Here is a 24,464-nt window from a genome sequence, read left to right as displayed (position 1 = left end):
CCGCCCCGCTCGGGGCCCGGCGCGGTCTCGGCGGGCAGCGCCGTCAGGGTTAACCGCGAGGAATGCGGCGGGAGGAATGTGCATGCAGATGAGAGGGATGCTAATCTCATGCTAATGAGCGGCGGCCGCGGCCGCCCGGGGCTCAGCCGGGCTCCCCGCACCCGCGCCCAGACGGCAGCTGGGCTCCGCCGGGAAGCCTGACCCGGGCTGCCGCCCGCCCCGACATGGTGGACTGAGAGCCGGCGGCCCACCAGGCTTCGCCGGGCTCCCCCCAGCGCGTCCCCCGGCCTCCCCGGCCCGGGCGGGGGCTTTTCCCGCTTCCCTTCTTTCTTTCCGTCCCTATGGAGCAGCTACCCCCGCCCGCCGACCATGCCTAGGAAAGCGGGGAATGGGCAGCTCCCCTTACCCGATGGCTGGGAGGAGGCGAGGGATTACGACGGCAAAGTCTTCTACATCGACCACAACACCAAGCAGACCAGCTGGATCGACCCCAGGGACAGGTGGGTGCGAGGCCGGGGGGCACGGGCTGGGAGCACCCCCCTGTGCCTTCCTCCTCCTCCTCCTCCCCATCGGCACGCTGTGTGCGAGCCCCTCGGTGCCTTGGTGTTGTCAGGCTTTTACGGACCGGGGGGGCCGGGGCACAGCACAACTCTTTCCGGAGGCAAGCGGGGTCGCTGGAGTTTGGGGAAACTCTGCCTGGGTGCCTGGGTGGCGGGGGCCCGGGGACAAAAGGTGGCCCCGGGCGCGGAAAGCAGCCGGGCTTCCCGACAGGTACAAAACTTGGCGGCTCCCTCCCCAGCCCGAGGCGCTGCCCGGTCGCCATCCTTCCTTCCCCCGCCGCCCCCAGCGCGGCGGCGGCTGTGGGGCCGCCCCCCGGGCGCTGCCCCCTCCGGTGTCCCGGTGCCGTCCCCGGTCCCGGTTCTGTCCCGCCCGAGGAGGTCTCCGCTGCTCCCGGGGGGGGAGCCCGGGCTGCCCGAGGCCTCGTGTGTCCGCTAGGCCTCGGCGAGGCTCGTTCCTCTCAGCCCCCCTTGGCTGCTCTCAGCGCTAAAATCGGCAAAAGCTGCCCTAAAACGCGGCGTGAGCCGGGCGGGCAGCCTGCACGCTGCGAGCACATGAGTCGGTGGGGCAGGGCTTTCGGCTGGGGCTGGCTCCTGCCTCTACGGGGGGGCTTCAGGCTCCACAAGTGGCTGCCTGTTAACAGGGTGAGGCTGGGCGCCTCCGGTACCTGTGGTAAACCCACGCACTGTGGCCAAAGTGGTCCCGAAAAGTTCTTAAAAACCCAAACTTTGCCTATATGACGAAATCACGTGTATTCCCTATCACACATAACCTATACGTATAACTACGTACAAAATACAACACTGTGTGCCAGTTATCAAAACCTTCTAAAAGGCATTATAAATTTATGGGACAAGCTGTGCTGAATTATAAATGAAGGCCCGGCTTTGTATTTCGCTGGTGGAATTAGAAAAGGCCCTTGTGACAAAGTTTGCGGCCCGTGAGCTGCAAAGGGAGGCTTTGACAAGCATCCTCTGCTGTGTCAGGCCTGCTGCTTGTTGTACTCAGTATAACAGCAAATTCCAGTAATGGCAAACATAATGCTTAACGTGTTTTAAAGTGTAAAGGAGTTTAAATACCTTGTAAATATTAGTGAGCTGGTAAAGTATAGAGGACAGTGGGTTTTATTACACCTGTAATAAACAGGCCTTTTGGGGTCACTGAGTTTATTTTTTCACTGCAGACAGTAAGTCCTGTTTCTACTGTTTCTAGAAATAACATATTTAAAGTTTCGTTTTTAGACTTCTGTGTTTGCGAAGCAGATTAAAAGGTGGTGTAACTGAGGTAAAGCAAAAAGAAAATTTGAGTCTACTCATTATAATACTGCCTCATGAGTATATCAGTTTATTTACTTTTTACACATACTGTAGCCTTCAATGGTGGTAATATTTGGTGGTAACACTAGAGTCTTCACTTAACAGACTGGGCAGCTCAGTGAGTAACAATTGTCTGTTTGCCATCTTAGAGGTATAGGATAAATAGTGTTTCATTAATACGTTGATTACAGGCGAAAGGGAAATCAAGTCCTGAGACCTGATAGCCTGTAATGAGAACTAAGGAAGTAAAAGACCTTGTTCAGAAAGTGTGGTGTTTGGAAATAATTGTTAACCCTTGTCAATCATGCAAAACAAACAGAAAGAGAGATTTTGTGCTCAGTGCTTGAGCAAATCTACAATTTAGTATACATGGCTCAACTGTGAAGCTGAATTGCCTGCACAGGAGCCTGACAAGCCCATTTAATCTGCAGTTTACACTGCTTGTATTTACAATATCTGTATTTACAATCTGTTTGTATTGGTGACCTGGTTTGGAAAAGCGTTTGAAATTGAATTGTTTGAAAGTCTCGTAATGACTTTGTTTGAGATTGCATTGTATTTTCCAGGTATTTAGAGAATGTATGTTCTGAAACCATGTAGGACAAAATGAGGGCTTCCTGTCAGAAAAACTGGAAAGTGATCTTCCAAGTTTGTTATTGCAGTAAAATCTGGAATTACGCTGTGTCTAACTTACCTGAAATCGTCAAAATGAAGACTATGGATTCTACAGGAAGACTAGAAACACATTACCTCATTTGATGATACTTGCAGACTTTGTTTTCAACTTTTGTTTTTTTCTGATGGAGTTTTTCATAAAGTTTTCATAATGTACTTGTGGAATATTACAGTACACAGGCTCCTAAAATCTTTTACTGGTAAAGCAAGTGTGGAATATGTATGTTTTTATGGACCATTTTTCTTCTGCTTTTATTGTACAGCATTCTCTGGATATTTTTACATAGAAAAGTGACACTTGAAATTTTAAAATAATTTTTTAACCTCTTTGATTGAGAAGATGCAAATAGTGGAGACAAGCACTGTGAGACGACAGCTGTATGTCTGTGGGTCGTTGGGTGTGTTTGGGCACAACTAGGAGTCCTTGTTACTGGTATAAAACATTCATGTCTAGAAATAACCTGACAGTTGAAAATACCATATTCCTAGGCTTCTTGGAAAATTTTGTGGGGTTTGTTTGTTTCCTAAACGTGCCAGTACTTGTTTCACTCACTTTTCTAGATGTTCTGATAGTACATGTAACTGTTACTGCTTATGTGGTGCAGGTTTGTTGACAATAATGATAACTTTGTGTACAGCTGTGAAGAAAATCTCACATCAGCTTCATGCTTGTGGCTTAGTTTTCAGTTTTGCCCACTTCATTTATCTGAGTAAACCCATTGACATTAGAGAAGCTCACACTAGCAAGGGCAAGAGTGACTTGGCTTGTGTATTTCAGGGAGTGCTGTGAAAGTTATTTGAATTGCTCTGTTCTTTAGATTCTTTTGTTTTCTTTTGTGCTGTTCAACAGTGATTTCTCTCTCTGAACACTTAGGTTATCATATTGGTTTGTTCTGAAGACTGGTGACCCAAGTGAGAAGGCACTCTGAGATGGAAGTGCGAGGAGGAGGAGATGTAATGGCAAGAACATGGGAGTTGTAGTAACATTTTCACTGGCTAAATATATGGGTGTTATTTCTTCTGACTCCTCCAAGCTATAGCAAACTGAGATCTCACTGATCTTATCAGTTCCTCTGAAAAAGATTTATTGTAGAAAGGGAAATAGCCAAAAATATCAATTGTATCATGCTGCTACTTGATAAATTTAGGAACAGACAGCGATGGACTGGAGAAAGTGAGCCAGAGGAAAAGGTGTAAAAGGGCTAGAGGAATTTATACTCTCTTTGAAGTTCCCTTGAAACTCTTGCAAGTTTCTAGGATGCTAAAATAATGTGTTTTTTTTTGTTTGTTTGTTTCTTTCTTTCTTTGTTTTTTTTTCATTGTTTCCTTTTGTTTGTTTTCTGATAGGCAATTAAGAAGGCCTTGCAATTGAGACAGAAATTTAGAAAGGAAAACTACATTTTTTTCCATCATGTGGCACATTTTAAGTGGGCCTCATATTTCTTACAGTCCGAGGTGGAACCAACAGAGTAGAGCACCAAAGAGAAACAGAATAGGAGACAGGAATCTCAGTAACCTCAAATCTTCAGCAGTTGGATGATGTTTGTGTTTCTCATCAGGAATGCAGGGCTTCTTGTCTCCTGGTTTCTGCATAATAAATGGTCCATCCTCCACTACTCAGCATCACCGACTTTATATATATATATATTCTTTATTAATAGCTTACCTAAAATGAATTTTAGGCATAACTACATAAACAACAAGTGCTTGAGAAACATAGGATATGCAGAAACCAGAGAGCTTCTCTACTCAGAAATTGTGGACGAATTTTCATAGTGCTGACATAAGAAGGTAATGCGGTTTCCATTGGTGCTTTCATCTTTTGGGGAGTTGAAGGCACTACAACTTCTACCATGGATTTCTGTAATTTGTGTGAGATTTGTCTGTCCGAATTAGCACTTTATTAGTTGGTGACAGTTAAACTTTGCATGCCTTTTTCCCTCAGAAAAGAAGGGCACATTTTTCTTTCTTTTTTACTGGAACTTGCTTTCTCTTGTCCTGTGAACATCAGAATCCCTGAGAAGGAAAGATACAGAGGCTGAAGCTACTTGAGCAGGAAGGATGTCATCTTGTCTCCTTCCTGGACACTACAGTGGCTCAGGAGTGCTTGGTAGGAGACTTAAAGCCATTTCAGGTGGAAAGTTAGAGGAATGGGGCATATACTGTGCCATACTTCTACCTTACTGTGTTGATAGAAGTTAAGGGTAGCATCAGAAACAGGGAGGAAGTGGGAAAGGGAATAGCATGATGGGGATGTACCATTAGAGATTGAAGAATACGTTTGGATCAGTTCTTTTTGTACAGACATAAGCTGTGTTGGGACAATAAGTAGAATAACTTACTTTCTGAGGTGTTCTGTGTCAGAGGTGCTAGGCAGGCACAGTTCTGTGGGACACTGGTGACTGTAGGTAAGAAACAACTTCTGGCACGTCTCCCCCCTGCCCCAGGAGCTGTAGTGGTGGTGGTGCCCACAAAATTGGGACAAAAATAGGAGGATGATTCACCTGTCCTTTGAAGAATTATGATGTTAAATTGAAGCGTTAGTCATTACATTTTGAAAGGGATGGTTCTTAATTCTCTTTTAAGTGCAAATTTTCACATTGCAGGTTTAAGGTACAACTGGAGCAATGACCTGATAAATCCTTTCTTCAGGGTCCTGATTGCAAAGAATGAATTTAATGGCAAACTGTCCCTGAAAGATTCACTTTCCCATTCCCTTTCTATTTCCCCTTGCTTCTCCCTTGTTGCTAGCAGTGGAGGATAGTGTGAGGCCTTCGCTTTTTGGTGGCATTGAGCTGTTGAGTGATTGCCTCACCATACCTGAGGAAATAATAATCTTAATATGAAATAGTCACCTGTCTGTTCTGGAAAATCAGCAGAGGACCATTTGATGACACACTGAAGTGTACAACTTGCAATAATTGTGTAGTAAGATAGAACTATTACTTTTTTTTTTTCCCCAGCTGTGTTTCCCAGTATCTTTTCCTGCCTAGTTTCAGCCTGTAGCATCTTTACTGTTTGTTCTTTATCCTCACTCCACATAATTCATAATTTGTTCATGTCTGCTTGTCTGTTCAGGAATGTGCATATTCCCTGTGAAACTGTCTGGTATCTTATTCTGGTTTCAGTGACAGGTTGGGAACTGCTTTTATTTAATTGCATATTTATTCAAAATAAAACCTGCGATGCAAGTACTGAACTCGCAATGAGAGACTAGCTGTGTCTGAACTTCTGACACCTTCATTTGTTTATCCAGTGTAAAGTAGCATTCCAGTATTACAGCGCTAATATAGCTGTGATAGCATCAGACAGTGTTAAAATACATAGTGATTGTGTCTGTGGGTTTTTTAACCAGTCTGTCATTTGCTTGAGGATATGTGTTGTTGGTTTTAGCATTAGTGAAAATGGCTGCGTAAATCTCAGATAACGCTTTTATTCTTTATTTCTCTGGGAGTGATAGGGCTGCTCTGTATCTTTCATCTTGGAGCATGTAAAGTTAACAAGTCAGGAAATGCAGGCTATTTGCTTATGTGTGCAAAGTAAGTACCACTGCTAAAGCCAAGGACTGTGACCTGTTACGTAAAATGGGGCAAGTGGTCTAGACTGTGGTTTATCCAGACCTGTGTCTGTAGTGCTTACCTACCGGAGCTATGTTGATTAAAACCTATCTTGACTTGCAGGATAGCATTACTGTAGTTCTCACGCGCAATGTAAGCCACGCTCAATGAGAAATTGTATGCAAGAAGGAAAATACACCTTTTCTCAAATGGAGCAGAGCTCTTTGCTAGAGATGTTTTCCTACTACAACTAAAAAAAGGAACCCTTCGGAATTACCTGATACTTTCAGGAAAAGGAAACTGGCTTTACTTTGAAGTAATGGCTGAGAAAGAAGTTTTCATTGTATGGAGAAGTGTCAATAGAGATCAAATAGGACAAGTTATTTACAACTTTAAGGATTTGTACAGTTTTGGTTAGTTCTTGTCTTTTTCTAGCTACATAACTTCTGTTCAACTCTTTGGTTAAAATTCAATGCTTGGACGTGTTATTAAGATTATTAGGAAGAATAAGCTTAGAGGATTCCCTGCTTTCACTTACTAATGTTTATAATGGATAGACAAGTTGAATTTTGTGAAATATGTTGTTGTTGTTGTTGTTGGCATTCTTTTTAGTCTAAAAAATGTTACAGGTATTTGAGTTTTTATAATTTTTGTGTCACTCAGATGACTAGAAATCAGAAGAATACTAATGGAAATAATGGAAGATGTTGAAAATGGACCAGCATATGGCAATATTTACATGGTGATACATTTTCAGAAAGATACAAATAAAAACAATGCTGAGATTCCCAAACTATTACGCTGGGACATATAAATTCTTATTACCACAACCTGCAGGCAAATAGAAGAGGTTTGTAGAGGGGTAATGCATCCTTCTGTCTGGATTGTCACGGTCCTGTTTACCCATCCCTCTCCTGACACTGAGTAGTGATCTAGGAGGCAAACAATAATTACCAGGAGGCGATTTGGCTCAAACAAGTTTTATAGGATTATTTTCCAGCAGAATCGACTTGTGTCATTGAATGTATACCAATGCTGCTGAGAGGGAGGAGACGAGTCCAGAGCTGGGAACAAGAGGGGATGGCTGATTTCCATTGTCTATGAAGCAGATTAGAAATTCTTTGATTTTGGAGTATTTTTTTCTCATTTTTCATACAACACGTTATAAGCTCTGCTGCAAAGTATCACACCCTGCAGACATTGGTTTGCAGTAAAATTAGGCAAGAAGAATGACAATGTAACTCAAAGCTTTTGAGTGTTTTATTGGGTGAAGCATACTGGAGCTGTTTGTCTGTATGAACAAATTGATTTGCCCCTCATTTGGAAGGAGCAGCCAGTGGCTGGAAAGGAGAGTGATGTAGAAGTTATCTTCTCCCATCTATTACTTGAGTTACTTACTACATGGTTTTGCTTTGTGGATGTGGGATTTTTGTTCTATTCTGTTTTGAAATAGCACATTTAGAGCTTTGCTGAATACTCTTCTCAGTGGTGTTTTCTGATTAAAACCACTGGTTTTAAACTGAAGTTCCTACCCAGTGAAGTCTGTCTCTGACTCTTGTGTTTTTAAAAAGACAATGAGAAGTTGGTTTCTTTTTATCTTATTTTCTTAAAATGTACATTTTTAAGGCTAATTTCCTTTTGGAATTTTTTAAAATTGTTTACGACTTCTGGGCCAAGGCAGTATGTCAGTGATATGAATGTATTCTGTCAACTGAAACAATCATTTGCATCTCATAGAACAAGATCAGATGCTATGCTTTGAACTTGAATACTGTTTGTACTTGAAGAAAGGCAACTTTATCTCATCAACTCTGAATGCATATTGTATTCAAAGTAACTGTTTGGATATGTAAAGACATGTATTGTCTTGGGACAGCAAACAAAGTCTGTCTGCTCTTGATTCATGCTATAAAATACCGCAGGTTGGACATATTTTGGTGTATCTGTACTATTTTTCTCAACGCATTAAATCAAACTTCAGTCTTTATTTGAAAAAAATAAAAAAGCTGTACTGGAATGCTTTCCATAATAAACTGTTTGTTCTTATAATCAGGATTTCAATGTCTAGAAATACCAGTCTTGCTTTTACTTTCAGTATAGGGAAAAAGGTCCAGAAGGATCTGTATTTTCAGCTAAATCCTTCTAGGACATTCTATTTGTGTTAGCAACTTTCTCATGTTGTTAATGATGAAGAGTACTTTACACACCTATTGTTTCTTTTTAAAGTACGTTCAAGTGCGAAACTGTAGTCTTGCCCAGATAAGCTTATCTATCTTATGGCCTGCGGATCTGGCTGGTGAAGAATTATTGCTCTGATTCAGTGCCGTGCCCTTCGCTCTTCAGAGCTTGCCTCGTGTAGCTGAGACTGTGTGACAAGGCTGCAGGTATCGCCAGGCAGATGGCAGGTGAACTTTTGGTGTTTTGCAGATTGAGCACAAGCCCATGGTGCTGCATGGCCCTTGTATGACGAACAGCGCCTGTCTTTTAGCTACGTGGCAGGTGTATGTCCTGGTAGCATCTTGTCAAGGAAGGGGATTTGCCTACAGCACAGGTACCCTTTGCCATATCGCTACGTGGCAGTGTCTGTTTTGATCACACGTTGGAGGATGCTCTGGATGTTTCTGTAGTGGTTCTGGAGGAGGAGGCATGGCCCACTTCAGCTGAAAATGCAGGCTTTGTAACCTCTCTTGCTGCCTGTGGTAGATTGCAGAAACATTGTCAGGGAAAGAAATTTATTTCCTCTTAATGAGGAAACAACGGGGTGGGATTTTTCCTTTGTTTAATGTTGTCAGCTGTTAAACTGTGGTCTTGTCCAGAAGCATCTGTCTCATGGCCTAATAATCTGACCAAGGAAGAGTAATTACTCTTACTCAAAGTCTTGTCCTTTCATTCTTAATTTGCATTTACTTGATTAAGCTGAAAACATTTAGGAAGACTTAAAACTTTCTGCCTTTTCACTGGTGTTAACAAAATGTCTCTGTGAAAGCTAATTCCTGTTAGAAGTAACCACGTGCAAAGCTTCAGCTGGTTAATAAACAGTTACTGTGCATCAGCGAAAGATGTAATCCTGATTTTAAAACTACTTTGTAAAATGCAGTTATTGAACAAATGGTTACAGTTCCTGTCCTGTGATTTGATTCATGTTCAGGAGCCAGTTTGGCTGCATAGGACCTCCAGGTGGGTGCTGCTGTCCTCGCTGTAGCCTTATCAGTGTGGAGCCTGAGCAGAGATTTTGCCTTCTGCTCCACGAAGACCCAGTGGGGACCACAGACAGGGAGCAGGGTTTGTAGTGCAGTAAGGCTGGAGTAGTTGTGAGCCAAACAAGGGAGGGAATGTTTTGTTTTTGTTTGTTTTGGGAGGGCAGTGGGGAAGTGGGACATGTCATAGAATGTAATGCACTTTGCTCCTCTGATGTACTCTGTGGTTACAATTGCTTATAAAGCTCCTTTCAACTATGTTGTCTTCTGCGTTTTTGTCTGACATGCACATGATATAAACCTTCTTCATGAACTAAATGACGTCTCTTTTTCCTATGTAGTCTGTCACTCAGGTGCACTTCTACTTCTCTTGTCAAATATGTGTTGTTAATTGGAGTTTGAGTTCAATTTTATGATGTTTTGGCTGCCTTTAGTTAACAGTGAATGTCTAGTTTCAGGTATTATTGTTTTGTATTTGTGCTTCCTTGGTGAAACGCTGACTAATGCAATATCAAATACATATATATTTTTTATTATTATTTTTTAAGAGGTATGGCAAACATCCTATGAGATACTTGTGAGCTTTCAGAAGCTTAGGAGCTTAGTAGCCTATTTCTTTAGGATGTGATGGCTGGATGGGAATGTGTTAACACATAGCTTCCCTTCCTAATTTGTCGCTTGTTGTTGTAACTTTGGGGAAAAAAAAAAAAAAAAAAAAAAGGTCATAGTTCTGCCTTGAGAGCTGTATGGGGCTTAATTATGCTTTTTTGCACTCCTGGGGGATGTATAGCTGGGCATGCCAAAGCCCACTCAGTTCCATCCAATCTGACCCCATATTCCCAAGACCTATATGGTGTGTATTCACCTTAACAAAGGGAAAAAAATCAAGTCCTTTTTAGCTCTTCCTATCAGTGGCTGTCTTAACACATTATGCCATTTATGATAAATTTTCAAGCATGACCTTGCAAACATTACGTATATATTTTATCATTTTTTTTGTCATTGATTAATTTTTCTCACATTTCCTGTAATGGAGAGTTTTACTGTCTGCAGGGTCTGACCCAAATGGTATTTTGTTTTGGTTTTTATTGTTGTTGCTTGAGACATTTAGTACAGGGTGTAGAGATTTGCATTTGTTTCCCCCTCCTCTCTGTTTTGTTTTGTTTTCTTCAGTTTGGACACAACTGCAGAGTGGTGAGCGATTCTAATTTGGAGTGCTGTGGCCTTCTCTCCAAGAGAGATTTGCAAAATAAGCTATGATAGGAGTTTAAGGCACGAAACTATTCAGTACTAAATTCCAGAGAGCGCAGCGATAAACTGCCAAAACTGGAATTGGAATGTCCATAGTGTTGGAGTGAAAGAGGGAAAACAGAATGCTGCTGGGATGCTGCAGCCTCCCAAGGTCTGGCTTGAATTTTTCCCTCTGAAGTAAAGAGTAGCGTTCCCTTTAACATACCAGCTTGGAATGCAGACCTGGAGAGAAGCTCCAGCTACCGCTGTGTTACAGTACCTAATGTTCCTGTACAGGAGGAGGTTGGCTGAAGTGTTTCCTATTTCCCACGTTCTTTTGCAGTTGTCAGCTTTGTTTTGTACAGAAGTGGCAGGCTGAGGTGGTGCTTCAGTGAGTTACAGCATGAAGAAGGATCACTTGGAATGGGAGCATTAAATATTTAAAATACTTCTTTCTGAGACATCAAGTAGTAAATAATTGTTCATAAGAGCATGCAATGCAGGGTAGTCTGACAAGGAGCAAAGACCTTCCTTCTGTCATGTCCCGTGTATTGCAGTGTTTGAAACGAACTGTTAAAGTATTTACAATCATTCTGGTAAATGGGAGAACGCTATGGATGTGAATAATCATCTGAGACCTCTGCGGGACATTCCTGAAATACTGTTCAAATGACTAGGGAAATTATGGGATGCAGCAAAACACACAAACACTGCGTGCTCTTTAGTCAGGCTCACGCAGTCAATGGTTCACTACTATACTAAGTAAGGCATAATACAACAGGAACTTAGGCATTAAACATGATTTCTTCGAGTTTCTGCGCTTCAGATGTTCTTTACTGTTTTTTATTGTTGGTTTTTTGGCCCCCTCTGTTTTTCTATCTCCTCTTTCAGAGAAAGACTTCAGAGAACTAAAGTTTGAGGTTCGTAAAGGAATGTCTCTTAGTTAGACTGCTGTGTTAGCTAATTTACTGATACTACAGTCTAGAAGGTGAATTGCTCATAGCAAAGCAAATTATTATGGTGATGTGCATTAAGCTTTTGGGGTCTTGTTCATGTTGCTTGCTTATTGTGTTGTTCGGCCTCACTTGCTAGCACTGCTTACAGTGATGTAAAATGCTGTGCTATGGGAGGTTGTTGATCTGCATTCAGGACCTGGCTGGCCCATTTGCTCAGAATATGTGAAAATCATCAAAACTTTGTTTTTTTTCCAGGCAAAATTTTGGCAAGAAAAATAAGCCTTGATGACAAATGTAGAAGAGTTAAGTATTTTTCCTTTAAATAAAAAAAATAACATAAAATCTTTAGAACCTCCTGAAGCCATTATTTCCTGTCCCTATTTGTATTCTGTGGAAGAGAGACCTGTAAGTGTTAAAACAAGTATTTCAGGGTTTTATAACTTGCCTTTTTTGCATTATTGACTGGGCAGAATGTGGCTTTATTGGGGGAGATCATCAAATTAACTAAACGTGATATTTTGGAAAAAAATCTTTGTTTCAGAGAAGTAATGTGTTGATCCTGTCTGGTTAAATTCAGGGAAAGCACCTAGGACCATTCCTCCTATGAAGTCATTAATCCCAAACACACATACCTTTAATGGCAAAATTCAGTGATGACCAAGGAGTTACAAGAGAAGGGCACTAAAATGTGCTGAACTGGAGGGGGAATTATGAGGGGAGACGGAGGTTACTGGTGGTGCTTTGCCGTGTGATGACATTAACAGAATCATTACCTGCTTCAGCAGCATCCGCAAAATAATGTAGATCTTATTTTGTTCTTGCTATAAGTCCCATGAGCAAAAATGTAGAAATCAGCTTTCTTTCTTCATTTGAAGACTCTTTCTGCACTATGTAATAGTGAAATAGATCTCTGACACCCAGCAGTTAGCGTGTACCTTGAATTTTAGAATTTGATGGGGGAAATGTAATATACATCTAGTGATTGGTTTATTAAAGGTACCTGTGTGAGGGCTATGTTATTTGCAGTGTAATCTTAAAATTAGTCCTAGTATATGTACTCAAAACATCTCATTATTATTTTTGTCAGTTCCTCCAAATGTGACTTTGGAAGGGACAACATTTTAAAGTTTGTTCCAGAAAGCACTTTGAGAGATAGGGATGATTGAAAACAACTCTCCTGAATGGCACCTTGCTGTACTTCATAGATCATAACAGCTTTTATTCACCACTGTGATTGTTTTTTAAATTACTACCTGTGGATGAATACTTGAAAGAATTGCCCTGCTGGCTGCATATTTGGTTTGATTGGGGGCTATCTTGAAGTTGTCTTTAAATTACATGGGGTTCTTGATGATCCTAGCATTTTCTAATCTTCTTTCTTCTGCAGTTTTGTTTCATAGACTCTTGCAAGTTTAGGGAGAATAATAATTCTCTTTAATTTTTTTCGTCTTAAAAAAAAAAAAAAGTCATTTTGAGCTAAGATATTCAGAGATGCTTCTTTCAAAAATGATAAACGGGCTGTTTATTTTGCATTATTCTTCCCCTGAAGATGTAAATTTTTGTAATGAATGATTATTTTACTAATAGTTGCTGATGGACTGGAAACTGTTTAATTTATACAAGATGCATTTGTTGCAGGGAGAACGCCAAGTGACATCCATGAGAGCGGTGTACAAAAGCGATGCTGCTTTAATACTTTATTAAAGTATCAGTATGGCAGTAATGTGCTACATGTTTTTCAGAGGTGGATGTTTCATTGGACTGTCACTAAAAAGGCAGAAGAAAAGAGAGGAAATGAATGTCACGAGACAAAGTGACAGTTGAAGTTAGCTGAAATATTTTGAATAAACAGGTTTTTTTTTGTTTTTTTTTGTTTTTTTTTTTCCACAAAACTTGCAGTGTTGATAAGTCCGTATAAAATGTTACATTTTTCTGTGTTGATGAAAATTTTGTCAGGGAGCTCTTTTGGGAGCGTGAAAGGCTGGGAAGGTTTTATTGCTTGTTAGGCAGGGCGCTGCTCTGGAATGTGAAAGAATCAGATTCCAGTCCCCGGCTGGACTCAGAGCGCCTTGGTGCTGTGGAAAAGCCATCTCCCTGCCCCTGATGAAGGGGACGGGGCAGGTACCTGAACACCCAGGTCCGTTTCCTTCACGGCTGCAACCCGAGGCAACAGGGAAATCAGCCTCCAAGTCGGAAAATGGAGCATTGCAAATGTTTTTCTGGAGGGGAAAAGCAAACAGAGGAATAAAAAGAAACAATGCTGTAAAAATTCCTGTGAAACGTAATGGTTGTCCTCTCGATAGCAGTGAGGTGTGCCTATCACTGGAAATATTTAACCAGAGACAGTTCTCAATCTCCATAAATTCCTCTCCGATTTTTATCAACAGCCGTTTCCAGCTGCCGTGCCCCGTGTTCTCTCTGTTCCTGGTGCACGGCCTTCCTTCAGTCACTCAGGACATCACCCCAGCGAACGAGCAGAAGATAGGAGGGTGATGGAAAGAGGGGGCTGTAGCCCGCCCAGGTATATCACCCCGTCTGTGGGATGAATAAAAGGAGGTGAGGGTGATGGCAGCGGGGGAGAGTGACATTTTTCGTTGTGCTCAAGTCCACCGTCTGGCTGAGCATGGCAGCCTAACAGCACAGCTCAGGCTGCTGGTGGCTGGCAGGGAGAGCACGATTTGCTCTGTACAGTTCTTGTTAGGTTGGCTCCTTGGGCCCTGCAGACAGGCTGAGCCAGGCCTTCCTTCTGCAGATCCCTAAAAACCGAGTTCACGAGGTTCTAGCTGGGTTTTAGGCTACCTTTGCCCTTGGAAATTGCTTCCCACCTTCTGCTTTCTTTTTCTGAGGTATTATAGCAGCTGGAGGAAGCAAGACAGAAGGAAACAAGGACACGAAGGTCAGCGTTGAGGTGTTTCAGTCCTTGTATTGTCTTAGCAGGGAGTTCGGTTTGTTATGGCAGGCTGCAGATATCCCCTGTACCTCAGCTGAGGGATTTCTGACCCTTCTCTGCCTCATTCTGTATGCAGCAGCTGCAAACCATGCTCTGCAGGCCCTACTCTGTCCTGCTCTGCTCAGCTGACAGAGAGACTTAGTGGTCTTTCTGCCTAGAGTGACTTTCACAGGAGCATCCCACCACTTGGATCCCTTTGCCTGTGTCCTCACGGCCCGCAGCAATTACCCAGGCTTATCGAGAACACGGTCAGTCACAACACATCACTGTTACCTGGGCCACCCGTGAAGGCCTTTGGTTATGGCCTAAGCATAGCGTGTGACGGTACGGTAAAGGCCCTTTGGGCATTAGTTAAACTTCCCAGTCAGGTTAGCGAGAGGCTTTGTCTTCTCAAAGCTTGCTGCAAGGATCCAAAAATGCCCCAGCCTGCTTCCTTCAGCTGGCACGGTGGATTACCATGCTCCATCAACTGGCCTAATTCTTCAGCTGCCGGTGAGGGTCACCAAGCACTGTTGCTTCCCTGCCTATCTCCCCGCGGCTCGTTGCAGAGGGACAGCAGGAAGAACAATCTGGACTCGGACAAACAAGAAGACAAACTGTTTGTTTCTTCACAAACCCTATCTGTCTCTGTTGCACGAGGCCGTGCATTTCTTCTGTGGGCTCTGGTCAAGCAAAGCCAGGTGTCACTACCAAAAACCAAACGTGTTTTATGAAGGTTTTTGCAGGCAGAAGTCACTTCTGGACAGTGCTGACACAGAAATGCTGATAAAGGCTGAAATCCTGTAATGTCAAGAAATGAACTGTGCTTTTACTCAGGCTGTGGTTCTTTGAAGTGATGTTGCTATTTATATAAGCCACGTAAACCAAATTGGAGACCTTGCTACAATCCATTTATTGTTAATTTAAGTGCTAGAAACACAGTGACTTTAACACAGAGGAAATAGTAAAGTGAAGGAGAAAAGAAATGCGATGGGCAAAATGAAACATTTCTTGTCTCTTTGGTCTGAAGCAGTGATGTCAGCAAAAAGGACAGAGCCTAGGCCCTTTCGCCCGGACTTCAATAAAGAGCAGAGTTTTTCCACTATGTGACCAGTGTAAAAACTAATGACCACAGGGTTTGGGGTTGAGAGAGGATAAAATTACCATATCCTGAAAAAGTGAGTGCAGAGCTATGCAAATCACCTTTAGGAAGGAATTTAACTGCTTTAGTTTATTGCAAACCCCTACTTTTCTTCCTTGATGTTTTTGCCTATAAAGTTCAGATCTTTACAGCATAGCACAAAAAGAGATGCTCAGTGTACTGACAACTGAAAGCATGAACAGCATGAACTGATCATCCCACAAGCGCATTAAAATGTTCAGAACTAAATGTGAAAGAATGGATTTTTCATTAAACAAGCATGCAGCACTGATGATTCCTCTTAACTTCTACCATTTCAAAGACTTGACAGAAGATCAAATCTCTCTTTTTATGGCTGATTTAAATCAATCATTGTTCTGTCCGGCAAAATTCCAAGCCCACATTTGAAAGCTCTTTTGAGAATTCTCCTTCCCCCACCCTAGGTTATATCTGCCAGATCAGGAAATTCCAGCTTCTTCTCTTAAACTTACTGTGGAATCCCCAGAGTCTGAAATGCAGAAAACAGATTTTTGCTGGACTGCAAATAATCACGATCCTCTTTTTCTTCCCTAACCTTTTCACATGCTCTCTAAAATAGAGCTTTAGCCATGCTGAGCGCTTGCAGATAAGCTAAAAAAGAATTGCACTGAGTGTCAGGAGTTTGGAAGTCTGTCCTCGTTTGGTCCAAGTCCGTGCTCGTACGCATTCTCTTTAAATGTTAATCTTCCTTGTATTTGTTTTAATTGCTTTACTTAATATACTGTAGGGCGTTGAAATGCATGCAGGCACTTAATGGCATTTTTAACAGATTAGAAGTTTGGCTCCTATTTAATTACACTGCTCCCATTTTTAAGCTTTCCAATCCTTCTGGAAATTGTTTTAGACGACTGATGTTTGTAGGAGGAGAGTCAGAAGTCTAGCCTCCAAGCAGATACATTTTATTTTAAAAGCTTGAATGATACATGAAGTAATTTCCCAAAGGAACCTGAGGATATCATGTAGAATTGGAGGAAAAATAGTATCTCAAAGTATTAATATTTATGTTAAAGATTTTTCACAAAAGCAAGTGATGTAGATTGATTTATGAGAGATAGTATGAGACTTTCATTGAAAAGTTTAAAGAGATTACACAAGTAATTGGATAGTGGAGATTTGTATCTGGACTATCTCTTAAGAGCAATCTTCTCTGTTCAGTTTAAAAGAATAATAAATGGCGAATGGAGATGTAATGCTTATCTTGGCAAGGAGTGACTGCGTACTTCCAGCGTGTGAGCTATTGTTGAGGTTTTTCATTACTCAAACTGTGTAAAAACTTTACATCTAACACAATACTTAAGTGATTTTTATGGAGTAATCATTTAAAAATACAGTGCCTAAGAAATTCCAGAAGTCTGTGAAATCGCAGCTTTCCAGTCAGCTGAATTTACTGAAACATCGCTTATACGGCAACTTGCCTCTTCCAGTACAAAAGATATATACGGTGTGGGAGATTACTGTTTAATCAGTTGTTTATGCTCAGGTGGTGTTTTTCCATGAAAGTGCCTCTGCTCAGTGTTTGAGACAGTATTGTAGCTTTCAGTGTTGTTGGCAATTTTTGAAAACACTTCTTACTGGAGCCTCATTAAGGAACTAGTTTTGGCTTTAAAAATCAAAAAGCTAAAGCTTCTCACTGAAGGACAGAATGCTTCTTAGATTTGTTTTTGGCAAACATGATGGAAGTCAGGTAATATGCCTTTGGTGTAGAAGGAGGCTGTATGTGGAGCATTTCCTTGGCTTGCTCTGGAAGGGTGGGTAGCATTCACAGGATTGGGCTCTTCAGGGATTTACCTGGTTTTGCTTTGAAATTCAAGTAGCCAGGAGATCAAGGTATTGCAATGAGTAGCCATTTTCCTAATTGCCCAAGCAATTCCAGTTCATAATACTGTGGAAATCAAATGCCATTCTCAGTCATTTCTTCCTTTTTTTTTTTTTATTTTTTTATTTTCAAAGCAGGACTTTGCAACCAGTTCCAGTTTGTTGTTAGCCCCAAAAAATCTTCACCTACCAAAAGCGATCTCCTAACTTTCACCACATAAAGACTGCACACTGTAATTAAACACCTCTCCAGTTTTGCATGCTTCATCTTATCTGTTTTAATAGCTTCATCTTAGGGAGTGTTAGTAGCAGTCATGCATATTACAGCATTGCATGCAACCTCCACGAAGGAGCAGGGTTTCAGAGGCTGTCCCATGACTTGTCCGTACCAACCCAAACTGGGGCTGCGTTTGTTCCACCCTTTAATGTAGCATGGGCATTTGTACCAGTGGTGAACTGGTTAGGCAGCTGAACTGGTGTGGAAATTAATAATCAAATCTCTCCACTCTTGCTAGTTTATTTCTTTGATCTGGCTTGCTCTGGAGTCACGTGTGTCAGCACGAGTGGAAGAGACGGGGCATGAACGTGGAGCTGGAAGTGGCAGGAGAGCAGAACCATGAAAGCCAGGTTAGAGCTGACTGAAGTGGTAGGGAGCTTCAGTATTTGGCGTGGCATAGGCAAGCAACAAAAATTATTTTTCTTTAGGCAAGATATCTTATGGTGGGGTTTTTAAGCACCAAGACAAAGGCAGGCAGGCAGGAGTGAGTCTACTTGCCTATCTGCGTGCATGCTTTGGCGGTGTGGCGATAGCAGAGATTTAAAAACTACATGCAAAAAGCATGGCTAGCTGTGAGATCAGACCAAGGTACTTGGGCACCAGATCTCTGATAACATGTTCCACTGCCTGCTTGTCCTCATGGTGAGATTTTTTTCCTTATATCCAGTCTGACCCTGCTGTTTCAGCTTCTGCCCGTTTGCTCTCATCCTCTCGCCATGCCCACCCATGTAAAGTGTCTGACACAAGTGTCTTAAATCCCTCACAGGCTGCTGTTGGGTCACCCTGAGCACTCTGTTCTCGGGGCTGGAGAAACCCCAGTCCCTTACATTCAGCTCGCTGCCCACCACGACCCCAGGGCTGCAGAGCAGCTCTCCAGCTGGTCAGTCCCAGACTGTAGTGTTGCAAGGGATTTTCCTTCCTGTGTTCAGTATCTAGCAGTTATCCTCGCTGAATTTCATACAGTTCCTGTTGGCCCATTCCTATGGCCTTCTGAATGGTGATCATATCCCTGATGGTGTTGATTGTTGCCCCCAGTTTGGTGTCATCTGCAAGGCTGATGAGATTGGGCTTGGATGTCACCTCCAAATTGTGGATATAGATATTACGCAGGACACATCCCTGCAATAATTCACTTCTTCCAGGTAGACTACAACCCACTGACCACTAGCTCAAAAGAAGGCCAGCCTGGGCTGCAGGCTCCTATTACAGGACTGGGACAGACAAAGAGAACTGGTGCTGCACTTCTGGTCAAAAAGTGGAGATTAGCTATGCCTTCCTGCTTTCAAACCAAAGTGGAACATATTCCTGGAAACTTTGTATAAGAGGTACTGCTGAATTAATTTGTAACTTCAACTTCTGGGAGGTGCTCAAGGCCGGGCTGGATGGGGCTTTGGGCAACCTGGTGTGATGGGAGGTGTCCCTGTCCGTGGCAGGGGGTTGGAGCTGGGTGGGCTTTAAGGTCCTTTCCAGCCCAAACCGTTCTGTGATTCCATGGCTAAGTTAGCATTTAGCTTTTACTGAAATCCAATATTGGCCATGTATTACTTGCTACAAATGTGGTTAATAACAATCTAAGAAATTTGGATTTAAAGCAACATTTTTGTATTTAAAATAAAATGTTTTGTGTGACCAACTCAACAGAAGCTAAAAAAAAAAAAAAAAGTGTCTTAGGAAAAACTCAATTGGCGTATTGACTCATAAACTATTAAATAACTAAATGCTTATTAAGTAAGAACACGTTACAGGGACTTAAAAGATAACTTTTCCTGTAAGTTTGCAGTTTCTCGTGCTGTAGTGTTTATAGTGAGGCAGTTCAAATAATCCTTTCTAACGGGGGTCCTGTTTGAGGTGTATGTGCAAGGTCAAAGTATTTTTTTATTTTTTTAGTCCCAGTGGGGACAATTCTTCCTTTAATCATTAAGATTTCTCCATTTTTTTTGTTCCTTTACATTGCCAAAGAATGAAGATTGTACCACACTTGTTTTAGCTATGCTAATATATTGGTAGCTATCTTGGATCAGGTATTAACTTTCCTTTGGTCATTAATACAGAGGTCAGCAGCTTTTGTGTATCTTTGTTGATTTTTTTGTTTGTTTTTGTTTTTCTTTAAGCTTACTTTAAGATAAGGTACTGCATCTGACATGGTTTCTGTCCTTGGAATTCTAATTTCCAAAGCTAACAGCCTTAGGAAGTAAAAGAGTAACGGGTTTAATTCATATGTCTGCATGTGCCAGAAGAGTGAATTCAGAACAAAAATTCCAATAACAAAGTGGTTGCGTATGGATTTCATGTTTATTATCACTGTGGAGCTACTTTTTGCATTTTTGTAAAGTCTGTTTTTGAAAGCAATTACAGTTTTGACTTCAAAATCCTGTGGCAGTGGGGTTCAACTATGACTTTGTTGTACACGACTTTGTTTTGAACCTGCTCTTCTGTAATTTCTGTTTGTGCCTCCTTCTAGTGTGAGATACAGAGAATAATTGCTGCCTGTTCCCTTCCTTGAATGCAGTATTTCTGCTCTGTAAGCAACTTTCAAGATGAGTAATTGTAATCTGTTCAGTTACATATGCATTTTATACCCTGATTGTTATTGCCCATTTTTTTCCATATCTTCATCTGTGGTTTTATGTTATAGATGTGTGTGTGTGTGTGTGTGTACAGGGCTGTCAGCACTTAACGCTGTGTTAAAGTGTAATCACAGTAACTTTGTAGAAATTATATGATGATATTTTCTGTTTGGTTTTATACTCCTTTCCTAGTAACTTGTAAATGAGCTGTTTGGCTTTTTGAATTCTGCTAAATGTTAGGCTGATGCAAAACCATCTACGAGAAGCTGGATGCCTTCTTCAGCAGTATTGGCAAACATAGTTAATGTCTCTTGCTCCAATTAAAAGTGATTCAGGATACAAGATCTCTTTGCTGATTTTTGTGTCTAACCTCTTTTTTTTTTTTTTTTTTTTTTCCCCTATTTGGCGTTTCTAAGTGTTAGCTTAAGCAATTAAATTTGAGAATGTGCAAAATAACCTCCTGCTGGTCTCCCCATCTTCTTTCCCCTTCTCACATACATTTTCACCTTGAAAGACAGGATTGGTAAAACATTGCTTTTACCTACTCATGGGAGTATTATGAATATAGTTTCGATGTGTGTACACTTGTTTGAAGAAATGATGGTAATTTACTCTGTGCTGGTAGGGACCACAGCCGGGGAATAGGTTTTAACATACTTGGTGATCTCTGAAGTAATTCCTTAACCTGGATTAGAATTATCTTTGTAAACCAGTGATGCAAACTGCTAACAAACTTGAAGGGAGCGTTTCCACATGTAGGAAAGGTAGACAGCCCTATTCCAGTCTGGTAAGTAGAGCATTAGCTCTTCTGGCAGGTCCAGGTTGCCTTTTATAATGTCTCACAGAATTCCTAAGCAATCTTTGCAAATTACTGCCTTGGAAGTATTTCCTCTGCTCTGAACAGCTGTGTGTGCCAAATATACTCAATAAAGAGGGATAAGGGGGTAGAGGAAAGGCTTCTAAGGGTTCTGTGTTTTTTTTTCCTTCCTTTTTTTTTTTTTTTTTTGAATTTTGCCTTTCTAGGAATTGAAAAGCATATCTGACCTTGAAAGATGTTTAGTCAGTTTGACACGAGAGGTAAAAGCTGGTTTCTTTCTTTATTAAGCAGAGAGCCATGCTGAAGTAAATTGAGTATATGTAGTACTCCTGCTAGTGAGTACTAGAAAGTTTGTTGCATTTGTTTAAGGTTTTGGTATAGCAGTTTTTCTTTTTTTTTTTTTTTTTTTTTTTTTTCCCCTTTTTGAAGGCAGTTTCTGGGAGTGGGTGTGCGGGAAGGAAGTCAGAGCAGAACACTTGGATGTTTCCTGTTATATAATCGCTGCATATTTCCCATTCCTCAAATCGTATTGCCAGTGGGAATAAATTTCATCTAAAGCTTGAATTCAATTAATATTGTGAATAAAGAATGTAAAACGGTAGAGGTGCTGAAGGAACTCTATTTTATTTAATGGAATACTATTTTGGGTGTGTCTTGAAATATACAGAGGAAGGCAGTTTAATTTCACTAAATGTATTTGATAACTAGAATTAAGTTTTTACTATTAATTATATATATATATGATATTTTTCTTTATCAGTAAGTTTTATATATTAGCATCGTTGGAAGGTGGGGTTAAGTGTAGGCCAGGGCATATATCTGAAACCTTGTTGTAACTGTGATTTTAGAGTACTGTGACACCTCGGCACCGTGTATTTGTAAGTTGTGTGATTAGATTTGTGAGAAGCAAGCACGTTTGTCGCACTCCTTATTTATTATTTCAGTCATGCAGTTTCACTCTTTGGTCAGGCTGTGGTGTCCAGGCTTCTCGGTCAGCTGCAGGGTCCCTCGCTCTGCTCTCATGGATGTAAAGGTTTTCTAGAGGCTGGCTTCTGTGGAACCATAGCCGAAATGATTTAAGGCAGCTTTCTGAACCATTTGCACCAAAGGTTGTCAGACTTTTTTATGGTCTGTTATTAATACTAAGATGCAAACGTATTCCCCTCTCTTTCTTTGTAGTAGTGTGCTGCTTGCAGTTGTATAAAACCAGTGGTGCGTTTGTTCCTTTTCTGTGTAAACAATCGTTAGTCCATTTTAAAGACTGCTGCTACTCTTGTAGCATCTGGAAAGAGAGTTCACCAATGCCAGAGGTTGGCCAAGTGTCCTTGGTACTGTTAGAGCTAGGGCAGACTTCTTGCAGCAGGAGCTGCAGGGATACCATCAAGTACCTAATGATTTCATGAAGTCTGCGGCAAAAATGGCTACAAACCAAGTGATTGGGTGAGAAGCTAGAAATACAGCCACGAAGAGCTCGGTATTGAGAATAATGGTTAGAGACGGTGTAGCCTCCCCTAGGGTGCAGTTTGTAGGTCTGTGTCTGAATTGCGGTGACCTTGGGCAGTTAACTCAAGTTCGCTCTTCCCTGCTCCTGGAATGATTGGTGTACTTGGCTGAAGTGCCTCGCGGTGCTGAAGTCGAATGTTTGTGAGGTTATTTGAGATGTTCAGATGGATGGGACTTTTCAAAAGGGCTTGTCACAGATTTAAGTTTCGTGCTACTGAAATTGGTAACACTCCCGCTGACTTCAGTGGGAGCAGAGTTAGGCGAAGGAGTGTGATAAATACCCTCTCCGTAAATCCAAAGGTTCCTTGTAGTGCAAGCATTCGTCTGCAAGAGGAGTGAAGGGGAGTTCACGGAACAACATTTTCAGGATTATTTTCTGTAGAGCTCATTTGGACAAGCGTGTATATGAAATTACAGAAAGGAAGAAAGGGAAAGGTTAAGGAGAAGGAAGATCTGTTAATGCTGACATTACTGTCATGATTGTTTTCTGGTTTGGACTGTTTCTTCATTGAGTTTCTCTCTCCCAGATTTAATTTTCATGCTGCAGTAACGTCCTGTCTTTAACCCTCCTGTGGTTAGCTATCTGCCAGGAAGTGTGCTTTTGATACTTACTGCCTGACATACCCAAGCTGATAAATCATCCAAAATAGCAAAATAAAAGTTGTAATCCTTTATAATAAGTGCATCTGTCTTGATTTATTCAGATAAAGTATTTCAGCCTGCGGTCATTTTCCTCCCATTGTTTGTTATATCATGCTTCGGTTAAATGGTAAGCTTTTGGGGACAGATGTTGCTTGGCTTTGCTTACAGAAGCTCTTGCAGAGTTTGAATTTCACAAACCAATGCTTGACTTTTTTTTTTTTTTTTTTTTTTTTTAACATGTATTTCTAAGGAAATGTCTTCCCGTTGTAGAGAAATAGTTTGGTAATATATGAAATGAGAAATTAAGTGGGAGAAGCCAGGTGAAGGAAGCATTTCCAAGTCCAGTTTGCAGGTAGAGATTGTAGGATTGTTAACATTTAATCGAGCTGGAAAAGTATCATAGTGCATATGGCCTCAGATTAAAACTAATAGCTAATTTTCTTAACAGGGCTCTTGACAGACAACACGGTTTCCTTCTATCAGCAGTGTACAAGCACATATACCACTAACCTATAGCAACGCCGCACAGAGCAGCCGTTTCATAATGTCACTGCATTCGAGCTTTCCAGGGGAAAAGCTCAAAGGTCGTATCGCTGGTTTATGGCTGTGGAATTATCCCTGCGCGAGGGTATGGTTATCAGACATTCCTGGCATTCCAGGTGTCTAATATTATAGTGCTTACATGCCAGCACAGGACCAACTGCCGCGTCAAAGAAAGACGCAGGAGAAAACATGCGTGGCGTTACCCATTTCCACTCCTCCGCCCCCTGCTCCCCCACCCCATAGCCTTGCAAAATGTCCGCTTTGCATTGACCTTGGCAATGCTGAGGGGATAAACAAATCACCAGTAAAGTGATTTGATTGATTTTTTTTTTTCCCCTACAAAATATTGCTCATTCTCCTTTTCATTCTTTTTTTTTTTTTTTTCCAGTATCTTCTACTGCTAAAACGATGTAGCAAAACGTATAGCTGTGTTCCCTGTGTTTGTTTTTTTTTTTTTTTTCTTCGCTGATGGTTATTGTTAAGTAGAAAGCAAAAAGCGTTTATCATAATCAAAAGGAAAAGGAAACAAAAATCCATGCCAGCAGGCAGTTTGACCTGGTCCTGTGAGCAGTGGGTGTGGGTCCCTTCCTTCCCAAAAGCATTCTTCCCCTTCTGGGTCTGGGCCATTCAGTCTGTGGGCCTTTTCAGAAGCACCTGTGAAGGGACAGGGTGAGCTGACATCGAGCTAATATTAACCCCTTG

General features: G+C 41.5%; 1 protein-coding gene across 1 annotated transcript in view; it reads left to right on the top strand.

The window, feature by feature from the left end:
* Positions 1-369: 369 nt before the first annotated feature.
* The window catches only part of WWC2 (WW and C2 domain containing 2), a gene marked incomplete at its 5' end in the record, with an annotated part of 96,160 nt that continues 72,065 nt past the window's right edge, over positions 370-24,464 (top strand). Inside the window, one exon of the mRNA XM_084285446.1 lies at positions 370-500. Within this exon, the coding sequence (XP_084141572.1) occupies positions 370-500 (131 nt within the window). The remainder of the gene's footprint in view (positions 501-24,464) is intronic.

The sequence above is a fragment of the Netta rufina genome, assembly GCF_964035555.1.
Source record: "Netta rufina genome assembly, chromosome: 4".
Lineage (NCBI taxonomy): Eukaryota > Metazoa > Chordata > Aves > Anseriformes > Anatidae > Netta > Netta rufina.
This window is presented reverse-complemented; position numbering and strand designations above follow the sequence as displayed.